The sequence below is a fragment of the Epinephelus fuscoguttatus genome, linkage group LG6 (genome assembly GCF_011397635.1).
Source record: "Epinephelus fuscoguttatus linkage group LG6, E.fuscoguttatus.final_Chr_v1".
NCBI classification, from domain to species: domain Eukaryota; kingdom Metazoa; phylum Chordata; class Actinopteri; order Perciformes; family Serranidae; genus Epinephelus; species Epinephelus fuscoguttatus.
The window spans coordinates 45,865,828-45,886,013 of NC_064757.1; the positions used below are offsets into that span (position 1 = coordinate 45,865,828).

The window sequence follows — 20,186 nt, forward strand, 5'->3', positions numbered from 1 at the left end:
AACCTAGAAGCTTACTATGAGCTAACTGGACCCAGAAGTTGAGGCTAACTTTAAGCTAACTGAACCTAGAAGCTTACTATGAGCTAACTGGACCCAGAAGCTTACTATGAGCTAACTGGACCCAGAAGTTGAGGCTAACTTTAAGATAACTGGACCCAGAAGCTAAAACCACCATCCAACACCACTAATCTCTCTAAATAGAGTATTTTATACTGTTAAATTGAACAGGTGCAGAAATAGAAATGTAAAAACAGAAGTTATGGTTGTTGACTTTTTTCTTTTTTTTTTTTTTCTTTTAGAAAACCGAAACCTTCTGCTGCATCTCAGCCTCTGGTGCCTCAAAGACCCGCCCCCGCTCCACCTGTTTAACCAATCAGGGGGCCCCGCCCACCACACCTGGATGACTACCCTTCCTCTCCCTATCTCTTCTTCTCCTCCTCCTCTTCATCCTCTTCAACACTCTCAAAGCTGGTTACCTAGCAACAGCCAGGAAATGTTTCTGGAGCCAGGATGGCAGACAGCCGGTCCTGGACTACAAACTAGATCGCTCCACCAGGAAACTGGACCCAGTCAGCCTGAACTGGGATTTAACCAGAATAAACAGGAACGCAGCAGGCCTGAACTCAAGTCTTTCTTTGTTTCTATCCAGTGCAGTGTGGAGACAAAACTCAGCTCCTTCAGGTGATACGTTATCTGCACCGTCACCAAACCAGCCAATCATTTTCCAGAACAGTCACCTGTGACGTCAACGAGCCAAATACTAGATAAACCTGTCATCAGCCAATCAAAAATCACCATTAACACTTTGTATTCCTGCTGTAAAAAAGCTCTACTAATAATTTCATTTAATAACTCTAGTTATTTAGCATGCAGGCTCGCTTACAAACAGATGCTAGCTAAGGGGTTACAAGCATAGCTGTATAATGCTAACTAGATAGGCTACTGGATCGCAAGATGGTGCATATTCATTCCAGTGGAGCTGCTCGCCTGGTGCATACGCCAAAAAAAAGTTTCTAGCTTCCAGGTTTACTCCTGCCAAATGTTCGCTGTAGTGTTTCTCTCCTGGCTCCTTCGTAGTTCCCGTTTGGCTTACAGACTTTACCTTGTGATGACGACACAGATTTTTAAGTCACTTTTCTTGGCTTGAGGAACGTTTTCCAAATATGAAACTTTCATAGATTAGAAATTAATGATAAAGAGTCATAATTGAGCTTGTTTGCAGTCGGAGGTGTTCTGTCAGCAGTTTTACAGGCGTCTCTTTATAATGGAGGTCTATGGGGAAAATGATTTTTGAGCCACAGGGGATTTTTTTTGCTGCAATACCGCGAGTGGCCACCGGGAGAACTTGGCTGTGAGGCTGAGCTTTGTTCGTCATAGCTAATGCTTGTTTTCTACAGCGTGCCCCAGATTTCATCCTGTACACTGGCACTATGAAGTATTCACTATATGTAACTGTAACTATCACTATTAACCTACAAACAATTAATGCAGGTTTTGTGACATAATGTTCAGTGGTTCGTTCACCAGTCCCAGCACCTCATAATTACTGTCGCTGCTATGTTGCTACGTTAAGCTTTAAGGGGCCGTACACATGCTGCGTTTTTGGGCCCTCAATCCATTGTTTCCAATGTAGACGCATGGCAGGTGTGCTCAAACACCTGAGTGATGCTGTTTTTTAGGGCGACGGCTGAGCCCCGACATAAACAAAGATCAACTTGGAGCACAGCAGCGTGACCACATGTCATGTGACGAGGACCAACCAATCACAGCTGACAGATAACTTTCCTTCTTCAGTAAATATCAGTGTGTGATAAATATGGAGGAGAAGTTGATCATGTTAGTGCAGAGCTGTAGATCAGCTGTAGATCAGCTCTGCACTCAGGTTTATATACAAGTCTATGGCTATGACACGGTGTTACCAGGCATATGAGTCACACACAGCGCCCAACCTCGTGTTTTCCAGGCGGTTAAAGATGCAGCATATGTACGGCCCCTTAGAGTGATTAATATAGAGACAGACTTGTCATACTTTGTAAACCACGCCCACCAGAGGGGAACCCTATTGGCGCTACAGTTTGCAATCAAGGGCTGAAGCATTAGCAAAATACCTGTAGATCGCTAAAATCATGAAATATCAGCATGTCTAAGGATTATTGATCACCTTACGTATACTTAGAGAGGTTACATAGAAAAACCCATACTGCGGTCTTTTTTTTTTACGTTGCTTATCTTGGAGGAAGGATCCCACTGTGTGGCCAAAAGTGATCATGTGACCAGGTAAACTCATCATTTAAACCAGCAAGGATCATAACCAGACATTACATAGCTGAGTCAGCTTCAACCTCGACAGTTTGTTTGGACGAATTAGCAAAATGTCAGGATCCGACAGTTTTCTCATATCCTGATGAGTCACGTCTGTTTTTGGTTCAGCAGCTTTAAAAAACGTAGTTATGAGTTGTTTGCCATGTTGGTTTTACATCCCACCAACGATCATCAGGCCGGTCGTCAGTTTGCCTGGCTCTAGTTACTGAAACGTTGCAGCATTACATTAGGTGTTCAGCTCGTCTCTCTGCGACGCCCCTGTTTGGAAATAGATGTGTGAAGTTTTCCTTTGTTCTGAGTACATCCCACACAAAGCAGCACAGGGAGGCAACTTCACACAAGTCAGTGAAGAGCGATGACTTGTCTTCCCCTCCGGTGGGGGCGGGGCTCCACTGCAGTCCATCGCCACAGTTTTTAATGACTGACTTTTCAAACACTGGGTCCTTGATTTCAGACTGACGCAGACAGAAGCAGCTTTTCTTTTTTAACTGATGATTTTGCTACAGTGGCAGCTTGCTAGCATTTAGCTAACTAGCTAACGTAAACTCCATCACTGTATGTACATTCCTCCGCTTCAGTTCAGAGTCTGAATTCTGAGTGTGGAAATGTAACGGCGACGCAGCAACGCCCTCAGAAACTTCCCCAGAGGAACGAGAGACCTGTGGCTGAATTCTAATGTTTTAGTGTTGATTTATCGATGAGGTCAGAAGCAGTCAGGTACATGTACTGAGAGGTGCTTCTCTGTGATTGGCTGGTTTGAAGACGCAGAGGTCACTGGAGGCGGAGCCTGCACTTGGACCCTTCTCTCTGTCTGTTTCCTGTCTCTGAATAAAGCACTGGTGCCGTCTGATTGCACTTCCCCTCTGCTCAGTGCTGTCATAGGAATGTAATGCACCCCTGCTGCTGTGTGCGGGTGCGCTTGGTCTCCTCCACCCTGTTCTCCCGGCGCTCTCTGTCTCTCGCGACAGATTTATAAAATCCCAGTATGCAACAGCGTCTGAGTGCAGAGCTCCTCTGGCTTTCACTTCCTGTCCTCTGGATCTGGATCTGTGTGGTACGTTGGGACTTTCTGCAGGGACTGTACGCTCACCTCGTTTAGTTTCATCATGCAGCAGATCAAACACTTCAGTCTGTGATGTTCCGTAGCTCCTGTGGGAAACTAAACGTACACGAGGAGACGTCCTGATGTTTGCTGCAGTCTCATTGCAGAGAAATGAATCTGTCATTGTTATTAACCCTTTGAAACCTGGAGTGACATCACTTTTCTTCCGCTGCTTTCAGACGGCTTTCGCAAGTAATTAAAATTTGAACTCCGGGCAGATTGGTGCAATTTGTTTAAAAGATATGGGGGAAAGGCAGCGAGCAACCTGGCAAGAAATGTCACACAAATTGCAAAAAAAATAAATAGATTTCAAAAAATATTATTAAAAAGCTAGGGAAAACTACATAATTATTTTTTAAAAATTTAAATAATTCTGTAATATAATTTCAAAATGTAATAATAATAATTTCTTATTTCATTTTTAAATCATGTTACAGAATAATGAGAATTTTTAAACACTCATTTCACGTCCTTCTTTTTGTTGTTTATTTTATTTTTTTTTTTGTATGGGTCATTTCTTCTTTTGTTTCTCGCTGCCTTCTTCCCATGTTTTTCAAATAAACTTAAGCTAATTTGCTGGTTTCAAAGGGTTAACCTGAGGCTACATCCACACTGATACATTTTCATTTTGAAACACATATAACTATTGCTGTGCTTACACCCAGTGCTCACACTGTTCCTGCTGGAGTAGTTTTTCTTCTTCAAGAGGAAGAAGAAATTATTTTAATTTTTTCCAGCAGTTGAGAGACACTACTTCCTGAAGGAGACATTACTACCCTTCACGTTCTGCTCAATCTACTGAACATCACAGATTGTGTCCAAGTGTCTTAATGTGGAAATAATCCGTTAAACTCTCCTGTCATCACTGGAACTCCTGCTTTAAAGTCCTGAAAGCGTCCGGACTTCCTGTTCCCGCCCTCTTTATCGTCAGCGTCACCTGAATGTGAGAAACTGAAGGAAACACAATCAGCCTCCTGACTGCAGACTGATTCAAACACTCAGGAGGTTTTAGTTTCTGTCTCGTTGTGTGAACGCTTGGCGGCCTCGTCGCTCATCACCAGAGGGAGGGGGTTTATGGCCACCCCGCCAACACTCACAGGTTTCATCCAAACCAGGGATTTTTACACCACCAGTAAACCAAATGTTTCTGTTTGTAACCGGCTCCAGCTGCTGTTAACTGACTGTTAGCATCGTTAGCCAGTTAATGACCCTGGATGCACTGTGTGAGGAGAACGCCATGATGATATTTTATCTGCTTTAGTTCATTTTAATTTGCTGTCTGGAGTGTTGTTTTGCACAGAAATGGGTGTAAACAGACTGAGGATTAACAGAAGTCACTCACAGGGCTAATCATGTGCCATTTGATCCTTTTCATGCCAAAAACAATGAAAGTGTAATCAGTGTTTTACCCGAATTTTCCTCCTGAGGACAGAGAAAAGTGTCGAGAACAGACTGTTCAGAATGAAGTTATTTAGAGACGTGGGAGCAGCTGGAGCTGAAGCTCAACGTCAGCGTCAGATTACAGTCAGTAAACTGCTGCTGCTGCTGCTGCAGACGGATCACTTTAAAGGTGAAATCAGTCTGGTGCTTTTCTACTTTCAAATCTTCATGTTCAGACTCAAACCAACAGTGCGGTGGATAGGAAGGACTTGGTCTTGGGTTTCTTGTTTTTTTCTCATTGGACCGCTCTGTTTTGTTGTTGTCCACAGATTGTCTGAGCCAGGCGGGCTCTGTACTTGATGCCAAGCTCTCTGCCAGCCGCAACTGTAACTCTGACTCATGAGATCGTGGTCAGAGATCCCAAACATCTCCATGGCATGGAGGTGGGCGATGTGTTGGTCCAGTTCAGGGTCAGTCCGCCTGTGTCTGGAGTGCATGGCCTGAAGCTGCATCTGTGTGGACGATGACCGTGGGTCCTCCAGAGTAAAGAGCTCCTTCAGCTCCTGCTTGCTAAAGTACCGAAAAGGGTTCTTCTTGTCCCCAGTATTCTGTCTGATGAGGGAGTCTTTGAAAACCTGACGCCTGTAGATCTTTTCCTCGACAGTGCCGCAGGTGATCAGCCTGTAGATGACGACGTTTTCAGTCTGGCCGATGCGATATGCCTTGTCCACAGCCTGAGCGTCTGTCGCTGGGTTCCAGCTGGGATCATAGATCACAACTCTGTTTGCTGCTGTCAGAGTGATGCCAACTCCTCCGACCTGGGTGGTCAGGAGGAAGACAGAGTAACTTTCGTCAGTCTGGAACTTAGTGATGCGCTTCTCTCTCTCTGCAAGCTGAGTTATTGTCCCATCTAGTCTCATGACTTTGAAGCCTCTGTTGCCCAGGATGCGTTCGCTGATGTCAAGCACTTTCCTGTAGTGAGTGAAGACGAGTGTGCGGTGGCCCTCTTCTCGGAGCCTTTCAAGAAGTGCAAACAGAAAGACAAGTTTCCCAGACTCAGATATTAGGGTGTCGTCAGGAACGTTAGCGATGCTGCCTGTGTCTGCCTCCGTGTTTTCATTCTGCTCATTCTCAGGTGAACTCTCCTCCAAGCCTAACTTAGCGATGGCTGTAGCAGAGAGAAGTCTTGGATGGTCGCACAGCTTTTTAATATGTTTAACTCGGCTAGAGGCGACCTGGTGGTCATGAGCAGCTCCTTGATGTGGTCCGGTGACAGGAGCTGCCTGTCCAGACAATCAGGTCGTTCTTTCTCGTCAGCTTGGGCATGACTGCTCCAGAGTCTTCTGGGGGGTTTGGGACATGGCTGTCGTTGTCGTCCGAATGTCCCTCTTTGCATGGCTGTGCTCCGTTCATTTTGTCTTTCTGCACTTCTGCTTTTGTCCTGCAGAGGAAATAGGGTTTGATTATGGCCATGAGGTTCTCAGACACCCGAGAACCGAGAGCCTTTTCCCCTGGAGTGGCGTCCTTCGTTCTTTGTTCTTACCACCTATGGAAGGGGTCGAACCCATTCAGGCTCCTCAGTGATGCCGACACTTTCCTGTTTGAGTAACATTTGCTAAAAACTCCAGTGTTGTTTTTAAAAGAGAAACCATCATTAACCACCTTCAGAAGGAACCAATGAGCTTTGAGCTGAGAGCTACAGACAGGAAGTCAAGACAGTCACATGCCGTTGGTTTGAGTATAAACATGAGATTTGTTTCAACACAGCATAAAATCACCAGACTGGTCCTTTAAACAGTGGAGTCTGATGTGAGGAAAGATGTTCGTGAGATTTTCTTGCCCTGAGTTTGGTCTTTCAGGCAGAGAGTCCTCCCAAGCGGAGCAGTGCTGCAGTAACAGTTAAAGTCCTCTTGGCTGTGGGGGTGCAGGCAGCCTGACAGGTAAGACTCAGGGCCTCACTGTCTCACAGTGCAGTTATATTAATGGTAAACCTGTGTAAGCTGTAGGTGTGTGAATGGCACCACAGCAGGTGAAGGAGGACCGTATGACTGGTCGACACCTGATCTCCTCGTAAACACTGATATCACCGTGGCAGCGCAGAGAATCTCCTCACCTTTTTCTACTATGATAAATGATTTTATATAGAATTTTGTTTCCTTTTCCTCTTTGCAAATGTAAACATGTTATCTGTGGTAATAATTTTTATTTCATTATTAAGTATTGCTGTGTCACGTGATCGATTTTTATGTTTATTGATGACGATGTTAAACTTTGAACTCTGACCTATCGGAGCTGAAAACAACAGTCGGACAGTTTCCGGTTACTATAGCAACGGCCACGGAGCAGGACCACCACTGTAGAGCCCAAAGCTGTGCTGCGTTCAAAGTGCTGTTTGCTGGGACGAATCCATCCTGGAAGAATAAACATGACGTCCCGCAGCTTCATGTGATAATTTAATAAACTTCATTAAAACAGATCAAACAGGTCGTTGTGGTGATTTGAGTCTGCACAGAAATGCTCATTCTCATGTTTGTCGACTGTCACTGACTTTAAAGGTCCAGTGTGTCAGACTCAGGAGGATTCAGTGTCGTCGATCAGTGAGGATTACAGATTACAGATTACAGATTACAACCAGCTGAAACTGCTCCTGGTTAGAATTCCTTCAGTGTTGATTGTTGAGGAGCTGAATTATCCTCAGAGGTCTCTTCCTCTCAGAAACACACACACACCAGCTGATTTAAACTGGTTTCTCACTACAGTGTCCATCGTGAACACATGAATGTCTCTATCTAGAGTCAGTGTTTGGTTTGTCCGTTCTGGGCTACTGTAGAAACATGGCGGTGCAACATGGTGATCTCTGTAGATGAGGACCTGCTCCCTGTGGAGATATAAACGTGTCATTCTGAGGGAACCAGAACACAACCATTAGATTTACAGATGATTAAACACTAAAGGAAATAAATTATATTCCATCCCTGTCAATATATCCCCTAAATCCTTCACACTGGAGCTTTAAATTTATAAAACTAAACATCACGAATGCATGCATGTTTTTTAAAGACATTGTTGTTAACCTTTACATAGTGCAATATGATTTTCAATATAAGGCTAATTCTGTATTTTTGTGACAGATATGATTTTAAGTATAATATAAAAGCATCAATATGATTTTTGATATAATTTGCTAACTATGTTTTACACTATTTTCCAATTCAGTTTTTCAGATTTACTGTGTTTTTAAAGTAATTATTCCATATTTTGCATTTCACTGTTTTGTAAAATACAGTTTTAAATATAAATAATTAAAAAAATCATTACACCCTAGGTTAAAATATAATTTATTGTTTATGTCAATGTAATAAAAAATGATAATTATTATTAATTTTATCATTTACATTAAATTTGAATTTATTGTTAATGTTCATTATATTTTCTTGTTAATAATATCATATTATTATTATTACTTTATTATTCATATTCAATTTAAACCTTTTAAAACTATTTCTATTGTTTTTACTATTTGTTGAATTAAAATGTAATTGTTAAAATTAATTGCAATAATATTTATTTTATTTATATTAAATTTAATTTATTGTTCATGTTAATTATAATTGTATTTCATTATTGCTTTATTATTTATATTAAAACTTTATTTGTTGTTATTTGTATTTATATTATTATTATTACCATTTATGTTAAATTAAAATGTAATTTATTATTGTCAATTGTAATATTTATATTGATTACATTTTCAATATTTATATTAATTATAATTATTGTGAATGTTATTTATTTTTATTTTTTTTAAATGTTTTTATTATTATAAGTTTATTTTTTTGCTTTAGAGAAATAAAAATAAATCGTGAGACACGCCCCGCCCCCGTACGTCATGACGTATACGCCGCCTCACGTCACCTCCACACGGGCCTCGCTCCCGTACTCCGCGCCCCGAGCTGTCATCACTTTACCGGGAGAAGCGAAGGGCATCCGGGATACCGGCCGAGAGGGGAGCCGCCGAAACTCGTTTCTCGAGGTCAGTACCGGGACTTTAGAGGTGTGTGTGCCTCCGGGGAGATTACCGGGTCTGCTGTTTGAACTCAGAGACGGATCCCGGGTCCGTTTCGAGGAAACTAAGATCCGTCCTGAGGAATCTGAGAAAGACAAAACCTGTTAGCATGTTAGCCGCGTGCTAACCAACGCACAGACCACCGTTACCGTGAACGTTAGGTCATCTGTCAGAATACGCGCTGAAACTGTCGGTGCTGCTGAAAATTACGGTTCACACCGCGGAATAAAAACGCGTCGATAACCGTGAAGTTAGCTTCCTCACAGCTAACTCAATTAGCACCCGCGAGCCAAACGTGCTAATGACAATTAATAGAGAAAGTGGGAGCTAAGCAGCTAATTACATAAGCTAACCCGTTAGCTGTGAAGCTAATGGTGTAGCCGCTGTGAGCAGAGTGTTAGCATCGCTGTGTAGCTGCACTCTGGGTCTTAAACATTCACTGGAGATCATTTTACTATGTTTGATAAAGAAGGCAATTTTCGGGAACTCATGACTCGTGAAAGGACAAAGTGACTGACAGGTGTTGTAGCCAATAGTAAGGCTGGATTTATGTCAGACAGCCAATCAGGAGGCCGGAGAGACAGGTGGGCTCGTCCAGGCCGGGGTGAGGGAAGGAGAATGGAGGCAGGCAGGGAGCGGAGACCCAACAAGGTCACAACACAGACGGAGAGACTCCAGCTGAGGCTCCTCTGCTCCCACACACTGCACATCAACACAGGCACGTTTCTTCTGCTGCGATTTAAGTTACTGAAGGTTTGTTTCTTGCCTGTCACTGGTTTTCACACATCAGTGGTTGTGAGATGTAGATCAGGAGCGTGAAGCTGGCAGGACACTCAGAAACTGAATCACATTTGGCAGGAAACACTGATGGCAGTGCTGGAAGAAGTATCCTGATCCTTTACTGCAGTAAAAGTACTGATACCACACTGTGAAAATACTCCACTACAAATAAAAGACCTGCATTAATAACCTCAAGCAAAGGTATGCAACTATTGGCAACAAAAAGTATTTCAGAAAGCACATGAAGTACATAAAGTAAAACTGCAGTAAAAGTACTGATACCATGCTATTAAAAATACTCCATTCCAAGTAAAAGTTCTGCATTCAAAACCCCTCTGAAGTAAAAGTTTTATCAGCAAAAAGTACTTGAAGTAGTTAAAGTAAAACTACAGTAAAAGTACTTATAACGAAGTGTACAAATACTCCACTGTAAGTATTGATACCATGCTACAAAAAATACTTCACTATAAGTAAAAGTTCTGCATTCAAAACCTGACTGAAGTTAAAGGTATCGTAAATAAAAAAGTACCAAAAGTAGTTAAAGTAAAACTGCAGAAAAGTACTAATACCATTCTGTGAAAATACTCCACTACAAGTGAAAATCCTGTATTCAAAACAAAAAGTAACCACTACTACTTTACTCAAGTACTTTACTTTACTGCAGTAAAAGTACTAATACCATTCTGTGAAAATACTCCACTACAAGTGAAAATCCTGTATTCAAAACAAAAAGTAACCACTACTACTTTACTCAAGTACTTTACTTTACTGCAGTAAAAGTACTAATACCATGCTATAAGAATACTCCACTACAAGTGAAAATCTTGTATTCAAAACAAAAAGTATCCACTACTACTTTACTCAAGTACTTTACTTTACTGCAGTAAAAGTACTAATACCATGCTATAAGAATACTCCACTACAAGTGAAAGTTCTGCATTTATAACGTTACTGAAGTAAAATTATTATTATCGTTATTATTATCAGAACTTGAAGCAGTAAAAGTACTCATAACGTTGTGTACAAATACTCCACAACACGTAAACGTCCTGCATTTATAACCTGACTGAAGTCAAAGTAAAACGTACTTTGTTAGTTGACTTCACATTCCTGCTGTGGGCGTGTGAAGGTCTCAGGACAGAACCACGTGGTGTTTACTGTTTGTTCGCCTCTGCTGACCTCAGATCCACCACAGACCCAGGACTGTTGGGACAAACATGGTTTGGAGTGGTAAAGTCTTCACTCCAGTAGGACTGGGAATTGTTTAACTGGTTTCTATACTGGTGTCAGTGGGAGTTTTGGATCCAGCGTCCAAACAATACCTTTGTGATGCTTTATTGAATATTAGATGAATCTTTATTGACATGGCACAGAGAACAGAGACGGCGAAGAGTTTAGCTTCTAACCGTCAGTGCAAACAGCAGAGCCTGCAGGATTATGGGGCTGAGTTTGGGATCGTTGCAGCTTCTCTAAATAACAAACAAAAAAATGAGGAAGAAATTGCGAAAATAGTTGAGATGCGTTGTCAGATTCAGAGCGTATTATTCTGAGCATTCAGTGTTTCCCACAGAATTGGGGCGGGGGGGCATCAACAGCTGATCACCCACTATCATCAGCCCTGAAGTACAGTGTCTGTGAGCTGCTCTCTCTGCACAGCACAACATCGTCTCATCACTACTCGTCATGTTTTGGTGCTTGGTCAGAAGATTTACAGCAGCAGTCCGACATCGAGCCGTTGCTCTCACACCAACACAGCTCGATTCTGTCGTTACAATCTTGAATAACACATGGGTAACGTTAGCCGTTTAATGCTAACAGTTAGCCCTGTCACGGTGTATGACTCTGTCCCCGTCACAGAGCTCCAGTCCTCAATCAATACGCTGCACGCAGCTCTATGATGAAATGAGATTTGACCTGTTTTAAACATCACATTTGCAGTAACTGTACAAAATGGCAGCATGATGCAGGATTCAAGAAGATTGGATTAATTTGTGTTAATTTTTGTGGACGGGACATTGTTTGGTTCTTGGAGGCGCTACTTGCCAAGGCTCCTACAACTCAACGTGTGCGAATAATGTGCCGTCTTTGAAAGATAAACAACTACAAACCATCTGACAGAAATAACAACACAACATTTAGTAAAGCAGCACCTGAACTGTACTCGACATGATCTTTTGTACCGTGTGTTATTTTATGCTCTGTAAAGACACCTTGGGTGTTTTGAAAGGCAATTTCAAAATAAAATGTATTGTGATAATCATAAAATAAAATGATAATAACAACCCCAAGTGACAAGTTTATATATTAAAATATTTGTATTTATTTATTTTATAAAACAAATGAATGAGGTGAATAATCCCTCACTGATCAGGTGATTATTTTGGGTGAAACTCTGCAGGTAACTGCAGATGTTCCTCTCAAGATTGAGTTAAAAGGATAGTGCAGCCAAAAATGAAAATTCAGCCATTATCTACTCACCCATATGCCGAGGGAGGCTCAGGTGAAGTTTTAGAGTCCTCACATCACTTGCAGAGATCCAAGGGGAGAGGAGGTAGCAACACAACTCCACCTAATGGAGGCTGACGGCGCCCCAGATTCAAACGTCCAAAAACACATCATTGAAACCACAAAATATCTCCATACTGCTCGTCCATGTGTGTGTGTTCATGTGCTTTCGCTGGTCTCACGCGCAAGCGTGCACATGTCAGCACAGTGCACAGAGAGGCAGTCAGAGCTACAGGCTACAATGAGGCTAAAAACAGAGTTCAAATGAGGTTTTTCCAAACAACTTTTTATGTCGGGGCTTCAGGACACTTGGATCACTACGGACGAGCAGTATGGAGATATTTTGTGGTTTCAATGATGTGTTTTTGGACGTTTGAATCTGGGGCGCCGTCAGCCTCCATTAGGTGGAGTTGTGTTGCTACCTCCTCTCCCCTTGGATCTCTGCAAGTGATGTGAGGACTCTAAAACTTCACCTGAGCCTCCCTCGGCATATGGGTGAGTAGTGTAAACACAGATCGTCTCTCTGTCTTTAACACGGTGTCTCTGTGTCTCCCCCTCAGTGGACAGTCGAATCAGTGGACCGTGGACGCCTTGTTCCTCCCTCTCTGTCCTGAGACCGCCCCCCTGCTCGAGTGACTTTTATCCCGTCTTCGTTCTGAGGTTGAGGACGCCCGGCCCGTCGGCCTGACCACCACCGCCGTGTGTGTGACACTTTAAGGACTGCTCATGCATCGTTTAAGGACTTGTGCGGCGCGGTTGCGTCCGCTCACCGCCTCGCAGGCGGCTCAGACTGTCGGCCCGCAGCGGCCAATCACAGTCGCCTCCACAGGTGGCACAAGGACGTTTCAGCCAATCAGGTGCTACACGGCACCGGTGGCCTCGGAGCCGTTCCTGAACGGGACAAGCTCCAACTATGTGGAGGAGATGTACTTTGCCTGGCTGGAGGACCCCAAGAGTGTTCACAAGGTAAGGAGCAGTGGAGCCCCCTGCAGGTGTGGAGCTGATCTATCACCGTGGTTAACTGAGAGGTTAACATAAAATATGAAGGATGATCATCAAACTGAGTTCATGCTGCGTTAACTCTGCGTAAGACGATATGCCAGAACTCAGGATTCCCAACAAGTTCTTGAAAAAAAAAGCTCCAGTGTGACGGATTAAAGGGAATAATCATTTCCATGTTATGTTTTCTTAAATGTTTAATCATCTGAAAATCAGATTGGGGTGTTCTGGTTCCCTCAGAATGAGTCATGTATATCTACATAGGGAGCAGGTCCTCATCTACAGAGATCACCATGTTGTTTGTACAGTAGCCCAGAACGGACAAACCAAACACTGACTCTAGATAGAGACATTCAGGTTTTTGTATTTTCACGTCAGACATCATAGTTAGCAGCCCGTCTGCGATGAAATTGTCAGAATAACACAGATGACTTGGAAAATGACTTAAAAAAATTTAGTGAGTTCAGCTCCAGTTACTCTACAACAAAATAAAGTTTCTCTACATTAACAAGTAAAGCAGCTACGCTATGAGAAAATGGCAGTTACTTAAAATCTTTCACTTCCTCAGTGATCAGAAAAACTGTCAGCCAAACAAAAACATTCAGTTGAACTGTTTATTATAAAAAAGCAGACTGAGACTGAAACTTTCTTTGTGACGTGTTCTGATGATGTCATGTTATTGGAGGACGTGTTCTGATGACGTCATGTTATGTTATAACATGACGTCATCAGAACATCCAACTTTCACCTGAATCAGAGCTCCTCCTGTGGTGCCTTCAGGGACACTCTCACATTTGAACTGAGTCTTAAAGGACAACCAGGCTAATAATAGCTGCTTGAACCTGGTCACATGACCGACCTGTTTGACCGTCCAAAGTGGAGGCCGCTCTTAAAACACACCGCAGGACTCTTTCACATGCTGTTCTCACAGCAGCGGAACGCTGGGGCTGTTAGCTGTGTGTCTGAGATGAGCTCCTCCAGGATTAAACTCTTTGTGTATTTGTGTTTGATGAAGAGGAAAAGCACAGTTTACAGCAGAGTCCTGAAGGAGCAGGAGGAGCCCTTGACACGTAACGATGAGAACAGAGGGTTGTGTGTTTTCTTATGACATCCTTTGACTTCAGATGTGTTTCTAAAAGTTAGAATTACAAAAAATATTTCTATGAAAGGCCCAAAGTTATTTATTTAATACTGATGAAGAGGAGGAGATTTACTCTAAAATAGATATGCGTATTAAAGAAGAGAAGTATCTGAACTGAAATGAAGGGCTGGATGATGTTCAGTAAGAAGGTTAATGTGGCAGCTGGAGTTTGGTGAAACGTCTTCATCCACAGATTCAAACCTGCAGAGTTGGCACAGTAAGAAGAGATTAAATTATCACCATGATCAGTCTGAACTGTTGGAGGTGAGGAATACTTTTAATGTTTGTATATTTTTCTCTCAAGTAAAACTTCATTATAAACCATTGAGGTGAGCATGGAGGTCACGGAGTGAAAACCTGTGGCTGACGTGCATGACAGTGTGTTTGTGTGTGTGTGTGTGTGTGTGTCATGTTACATGTCCCAGTTGTTAAGTAAAGATCACACAGTGTGACCTTGCTGTTATGAGCTTAGTGAAGTAGCCTGAAGCTGCACAGCAGGACTAACTCCTACAGACACACGCTGTACGATACGGACAAAAAATCATATCTCTGTGTTTTCAGGCTTACAGGTGATGCACAGTATATTTCCTGGTAGTTTTTACAAAATGGACTCCGCGTTCAGTTGCAGGTCAAAGCCACGTTTGAGATGTCACAAGCACTTTTACAAAAACACTCTGTGATGAAAATAAAATGCAGACAGAGACAGACAGAGATTTTTTCCCTGTTTGAAAATAAACAGCTGCAATAAATGGGCAGTAGCGTCGCAACAACAGCATCATCAACCTGTGCTGACGGCGTCGCGGCACTAAATCCAGCACATATTGTGTCAGTAATAAGCAACGTGACAACATGATTTAAATAATGTTTGTTTGTGGTGTCTGACAGCTGTGGAGCACGGCAACATGTAGGAAATCATACCTCAGTAGAGGTGGGAGGGGCAGAGCGCCACACGCTGTCTGTTTACGTGAAAGTTTACGTGTTTTTTGGGGTGACGAGTGGAGATATGACAGAGTTAGTCTCTCAAGAAAACTAAAACCAATATGCCAACTTGTTGGACTCATGAAAGAGACATCGTGACTGACTGCAGGCGACGAGGTGCGTCGTTTAGAGCTGAACTTTCATCAGACGCCCTGTTTGTATTTATTCCTGTCGCTCATATTGAGAGTGCCACAGTGGACGAGCAGCAGCTGAGTCATGAAGTTGAAATGAGGAATTATCTACGTGATACTTTTGATTTCACCACAGAAATCTAAATAAGGTGTCAGCTGGCCGGAGGGAGCTCAGCAGGGAGTGGAGAGTTTCTGCTAAATGACCTTTGCTAATAACAAGCTAGGCTACTTCCTGTCGGCTGTATTGTATGTGATTTCTAGTAAATATCACAATAAAACATGTTCTCTGTTTAAAAAGTAACGTTACTAACATAGGAAGATACTGATACATCTTTTAAAGGGGTTACACCTCCAGTCTGATCTCGAGCAAACAGCTGATAGCCACATGGTTTGTTTGCATGAAGTAAAAAAAGTCCATATTAAATGTATTCAGTGTGAACAGAGAGCTGTGATGTCACATGATGCATCATGATGGCAGTCAGACGTTCGTTTCATGTTGGTGTACGCTGTCGTTATGATGAGTCAGGTGTGTAAAATTCAGTTAACTGGTTCGGCTTTTAATGTCAAACAGGTCCCGACATCACTGTGACCTACAGCCGGGGAGATGACCACACAGGAAGTGAAACCTGTGACCTATTAATAGTTACTCTGTGTTCTGACTCTAAAGCTGCTGCAAACCAAATCTGGAGTCACAACCAAAACACGACTCCTCCCATTCAATACTGACGCTGCTGATATCAGCATAAAGTCCTGTTTGAGTCCTGATGATGAATAAGTTACAGATTAATGACACTAACAGAATCTGTCAGAATTGATCCTGGGACCCTCACTTTATTCTTATTCCACAATTAAACAGTTTTCTTTTTAATATAAAATGACTGAAAGTGCAAATTAGGTAAAATTGTTCATACATTTTCTGTCTGCTTTAAAATCATAGAGCTGGAGATAAAGTAAAAAACAAAAACCTTTGTTGAAACAGTTCAATAGTCATTTATTGTGTGCAGATGCATAAAGACTAAAACATGAAACACATATGTTAATTAGGCCTCCGTGGAAAAAACACATGAGCAGGAATAATTGAAGTCAGTCTGAGTCATGCATATTTCCACCATAATGTTCCACATCCATACACAGTTGGGCTCTGACTAACATCTGCAGCCTGCAGAGAGACGACGGCACAGATGAATAAAGGCTCCGCTGCAAAGATCAATATCTGTAAGAATCTATATCTGATCATTTAAACTGAAAACCATGTATCTGAACCAGCTGTAGCACCTCAGAGACACAGACTCAGTTTGACTTCCTGCTGCTCCTTCACAGTAAAAGCCTGAGTCAGCTGACACTGCAGCAGCTGCAGGAAGTGACCCGTCTGCATCTGCTGCAGTCTGTCATCAGAAACACACACTCGTCTTTACACCTGCTCAGGGTTTAACGTTAATGTGTTTTTACTTGCTTTAAGATTTGTTTTATTTATTAGCAGTTATCACTAAAGTTAACTGTCTCTTTGAATCATTGTTAAAGTCAGTGAGTCAGAACAAGTCAAGTGAAGTAACAAACACTCTTAAGGTGCGGACACACCAAACCGTCATCAAAGATCTAGCGGCGACGAAAGCCAACTGTTGCGTCGTCTACGTCGCCTCACGTCGCCCTGTGTCAGTTGCATTTGAACACACTACACGGACTACATCCGACGGCCAAGTAGCACGTACGTTCGGCGCCTGCGTGAGAGAGAGCGGAGTGAGAGAGTGGTACATCCTGTCAGCCGAGGGGTTTCCTATCTGTGCAGCCGAGCACCGCAGCACCTCCACGGACTATTACATCCAGACGGTCCCGGTGTTTCCTCCGCAGGCTCCACTTCACGCAGCTGCCGGGAGCAGCTAGCTCCGGTTTGTTATTCAGGTTAAAGTGTGAAGAAGCAGCGGGTCTGTGGGGCAGCTGAGTGAAGTGGAGCCTGAGGAGGAAGCACCGGTTAGCCCCGGTTTCACTACAGGCAGATTCACTCGCTACAGGGGCGAGGAAATAAAACCTGAACAGCCAATCAGAGTGATCTCTCTCACTGACAAGCTCCGCCGCCGATTCAACATGCTCAATCGGCCGAAAAGCCGCCGACGCCGAAGTGCCGACGGTGCGGGACACACCGCAAAAACTAGGGCGACAGACGCTCACCGACGGCCCGACTTTGGTCGACGGCCGACCGTCAGCTTGGTGTGTCAGGGCCTTAACAGGTCGAAAACATCGTGACATCCTCCCCATGCTGTATCGTTTTTACCCCCACCCCACATATCTCCCTCTGAGATGAAGAGGAGTATTGAATTTGAATGTTGAGTGTCGTCTCTGCTGCAGATGTTTGTTCAATAGAAGAACTGTGTGATAAATGAAAGCAGAAGGAGAGTTCCTGTAGTTCTTCAGAGGGAGAAGACAGACTCACAGTATTGACCTGTTGTATGAGCTGCAGCCTGTGATTCTGGGAGGCCTAACTATCGTCCTGATCTTCCAGTGAATATGATTTGATGATTTAGGTGAAAGGAGAATGAGAGAACACTGAGGAGGTGAAGCCAGAGAGGAAAGTGTGGAGTCAGGACTCTTCAGCTGTAGGAACCCTGTGTGTGTTTGTGAGTGTGTGTTTGTGAGTGAGTGTGTTAGTGTGAGTTGTGGTGAGCTGATACAGGGACGGAGATGTTTGTGAGCAGGGCGGAGACTCTGTGGTTCCTCAGCTCATTCTGGACTCATGAGTCACACAGTGGGTTCCTGAAAACAGGCTGAATGTTGAAAACATTTTGTTTCTCCTTCAGAGGGAGGTCAGTGTCTCCGAGAGCTCTTCCTGTTTTACCCTCCCCTGGTCTCAGACTGTCAGAGGGCACTCAGAGCAGAGGTTTGGCAGTAAAAGCAGCTCAGACGACATGTTGTTCGGTCACGTCTGGAGGCAAAACTGTTTACAGATGTTCAAAGAGACCAAACTGGAAACCAGAGACAGTGTGAATCATTCAGAAATGTCTCCTGGAGCTCCGTCATGGTGTTTTACTCAGTTGTTCACATGAAAATGACCTTGTTGTGTCAAGAATAAAAACACACAGATCTTAGCTTCAGTGTGATGCAGACCAAGGAACTAAGAACATTTTCTCACGTACTGTCTTTGTCTGCGTTTGAGTTTGAGATACTTAAGTATTGTTAATTATGCCTCCACACTGGCGACAGCCATGGCCCAAGGCATTATGTTTTTGGGTGTGTCCGTATGTCCGTCCCATCCTTGTGAACACGGTATCTCAAGAACACCTCAGAGGAATTTCAAGTTTGGCACAAATGACTGTTTTATCCTCCATATTTTATTTTTAGATCTCACTCTGTGCTTTATTATCTTTTTTACTCGTTTATTTCTCTGACGTTTTGCTGTGACCATTTTGTTATTTAATTTAATTGTACAGCTCTGGTTGTTTTTAAATCTGCTTTATGAATACATTTGATTTGATTATTTTATTAAAAATCTTCTCTTTCTCTCTCCCTCCTCCTCCTCTCCCTCCTCCTCCTCCTCCTCCTCTGGTCCAGTCGTGGGATGTATTTTTCAGGAACGCTAATGCCGGTGCTCCTCCCGGTGCAGCCTACCAGTCTCCTCTGGGACTGTCTGCAGCTCCTCAGCTCTCCTCTCTGGTCGGAGCTCAGCCCAACGTGGAGAAGCTGGTGGAGGATCACCTGGCCGTCCAGTCCCTCATCAGGGCCTACCAGGTACATGTACACACACACACACACACACACACACACACACACACACATTAACATGTATACAGGTGATCTGCAGGATGTTAGCCTCGACTCATGAAGGCTGTCCCTGATACGACTCAGTGACAGACTCCAGTTTTTCTCAAAGCTGCAGGTGGGAACTTATAGAAAATATAATTTTCTGTCATGTTTACTGAAGCTGTCACGACATCCTGACATTTGGACATGAGACAGATGATCCATGAAAGACATCAGACAACAGCATTTGTAGGAATCCACCAACCTTTGTGAACCGACTTTTTTAAAGGCGACACGCTGAAGGAGTGAGCGTTGTTGTTTCATTCTTTAGCCCTTTAACTCTCGGTCATGTGGAGCAGTGGATGCCAAGTTGAACATGAGAGGATTAACAAAGGAGAAAACAGAAAATTTTATTTTTCATTATTTCTCTAATAATCTTCTTCTTCCTTGAGAGTTATCACAACTTTTACCTTTAAAATAAAATAAAGATGACTTTTTATCGATGAGGGCTGACAAGTGGATATAACAGGAGCCCTTTTTAAACAGGAGCTGTGCAAATTTGCAGGAAAGCCCAATCAGTCTTCTTTCAGCATTGGCAGTATAAAAACAAAATCGGGGAGTGCAGCAAAATGCCGCCTACCTACTTTTGTTTATACAGAATGTGCCTTTTTCGGGGCAATGGGGGGCGTGAGCAAGTAACAAAACGTGTAGCTCAGCGTGTGACGTAAACAGTGACGTGGGAGGGAAGCCGCGGCTGGTCAGTCCTTCGGTGATTCTCTCGTAAGTCGGCCCGTTCTTCACCGTCCCCGTCATCTGACGGTTAATGGCCTCTTCGTTTGCGAGGACAAGGAGGGCGCACAATTCTTTGTCTCCCCAGTTGCTCATCTTTACAGTGTCTGTCAGGTTTGTGTTTCCCTCTTGCTACTAGCTGCTCGCTAATTCCTGCTATCAGCTGTTTCCTGTTTATCCATCACCAGTGGGTCGCACGTGCGTCGTCATCAACAGCTCCTCCCACAAGTCATCAACAGCTCCTCCCACAAGTCATCAACA

General features: G+C 43.3%; 2 protein-coding genes across 5 annotated transcripts in view; both read left to right on the top strand.

Moving 5' to 3' along the window:
* adam9 (ADAM metallopeptidase domain 9) overlaps positions 1 to 7,024 on the top strand; it is a 55,565-nt gene extending 48,541 nt beyond the window's left edge. For both annotated transcript variants that reach the window (XM_049577944.1, XM_049577945.1), the window contains one exon: positions 300 to 7,024. In XM_049577944.1, coding sequence (XP_049433901.1) covers positions 300 to 369 — 70 coding nt within the window. In that variant the 3' untranslated portion in view covers positions 370 to 7,024. The remainder of the gene's footprint in view (positions 1 to 299) is intronic.
* A 1,690-nt stretch (positions 7,025 to 8,714) lies between these two features.
* Positions 8,715 to 20,186, top strand: part of ogdha (oxoglutarate dehydrogenase a) — a 39,245-nt gene continuing 27,773 nt past the window's right edge. For all 3 annotated transcript variants that reach the window (XM_049577863.1, XM_049577864.1, XM_049577865.1), the window contains exons 1-3: positions 8,715 to 8,837; positions 12,716 to 13,121; positions 18,948 to 19,124. In XM_049577863.1, coding sequence (XP_049433820.1) covers positions 12,882 to 13,121; positions 18,948 to 19,124 — 417 coding nt within the window. In that variant the 5' untranslated portion in view covers positions 8,715 to 8,837; positions 12,716 to 12,881. The remainder of the gene's footprint in view (positions 8,838 to 12,715; positions 13,122 to 18,947; positions 19,125 to 20,186) is intronic.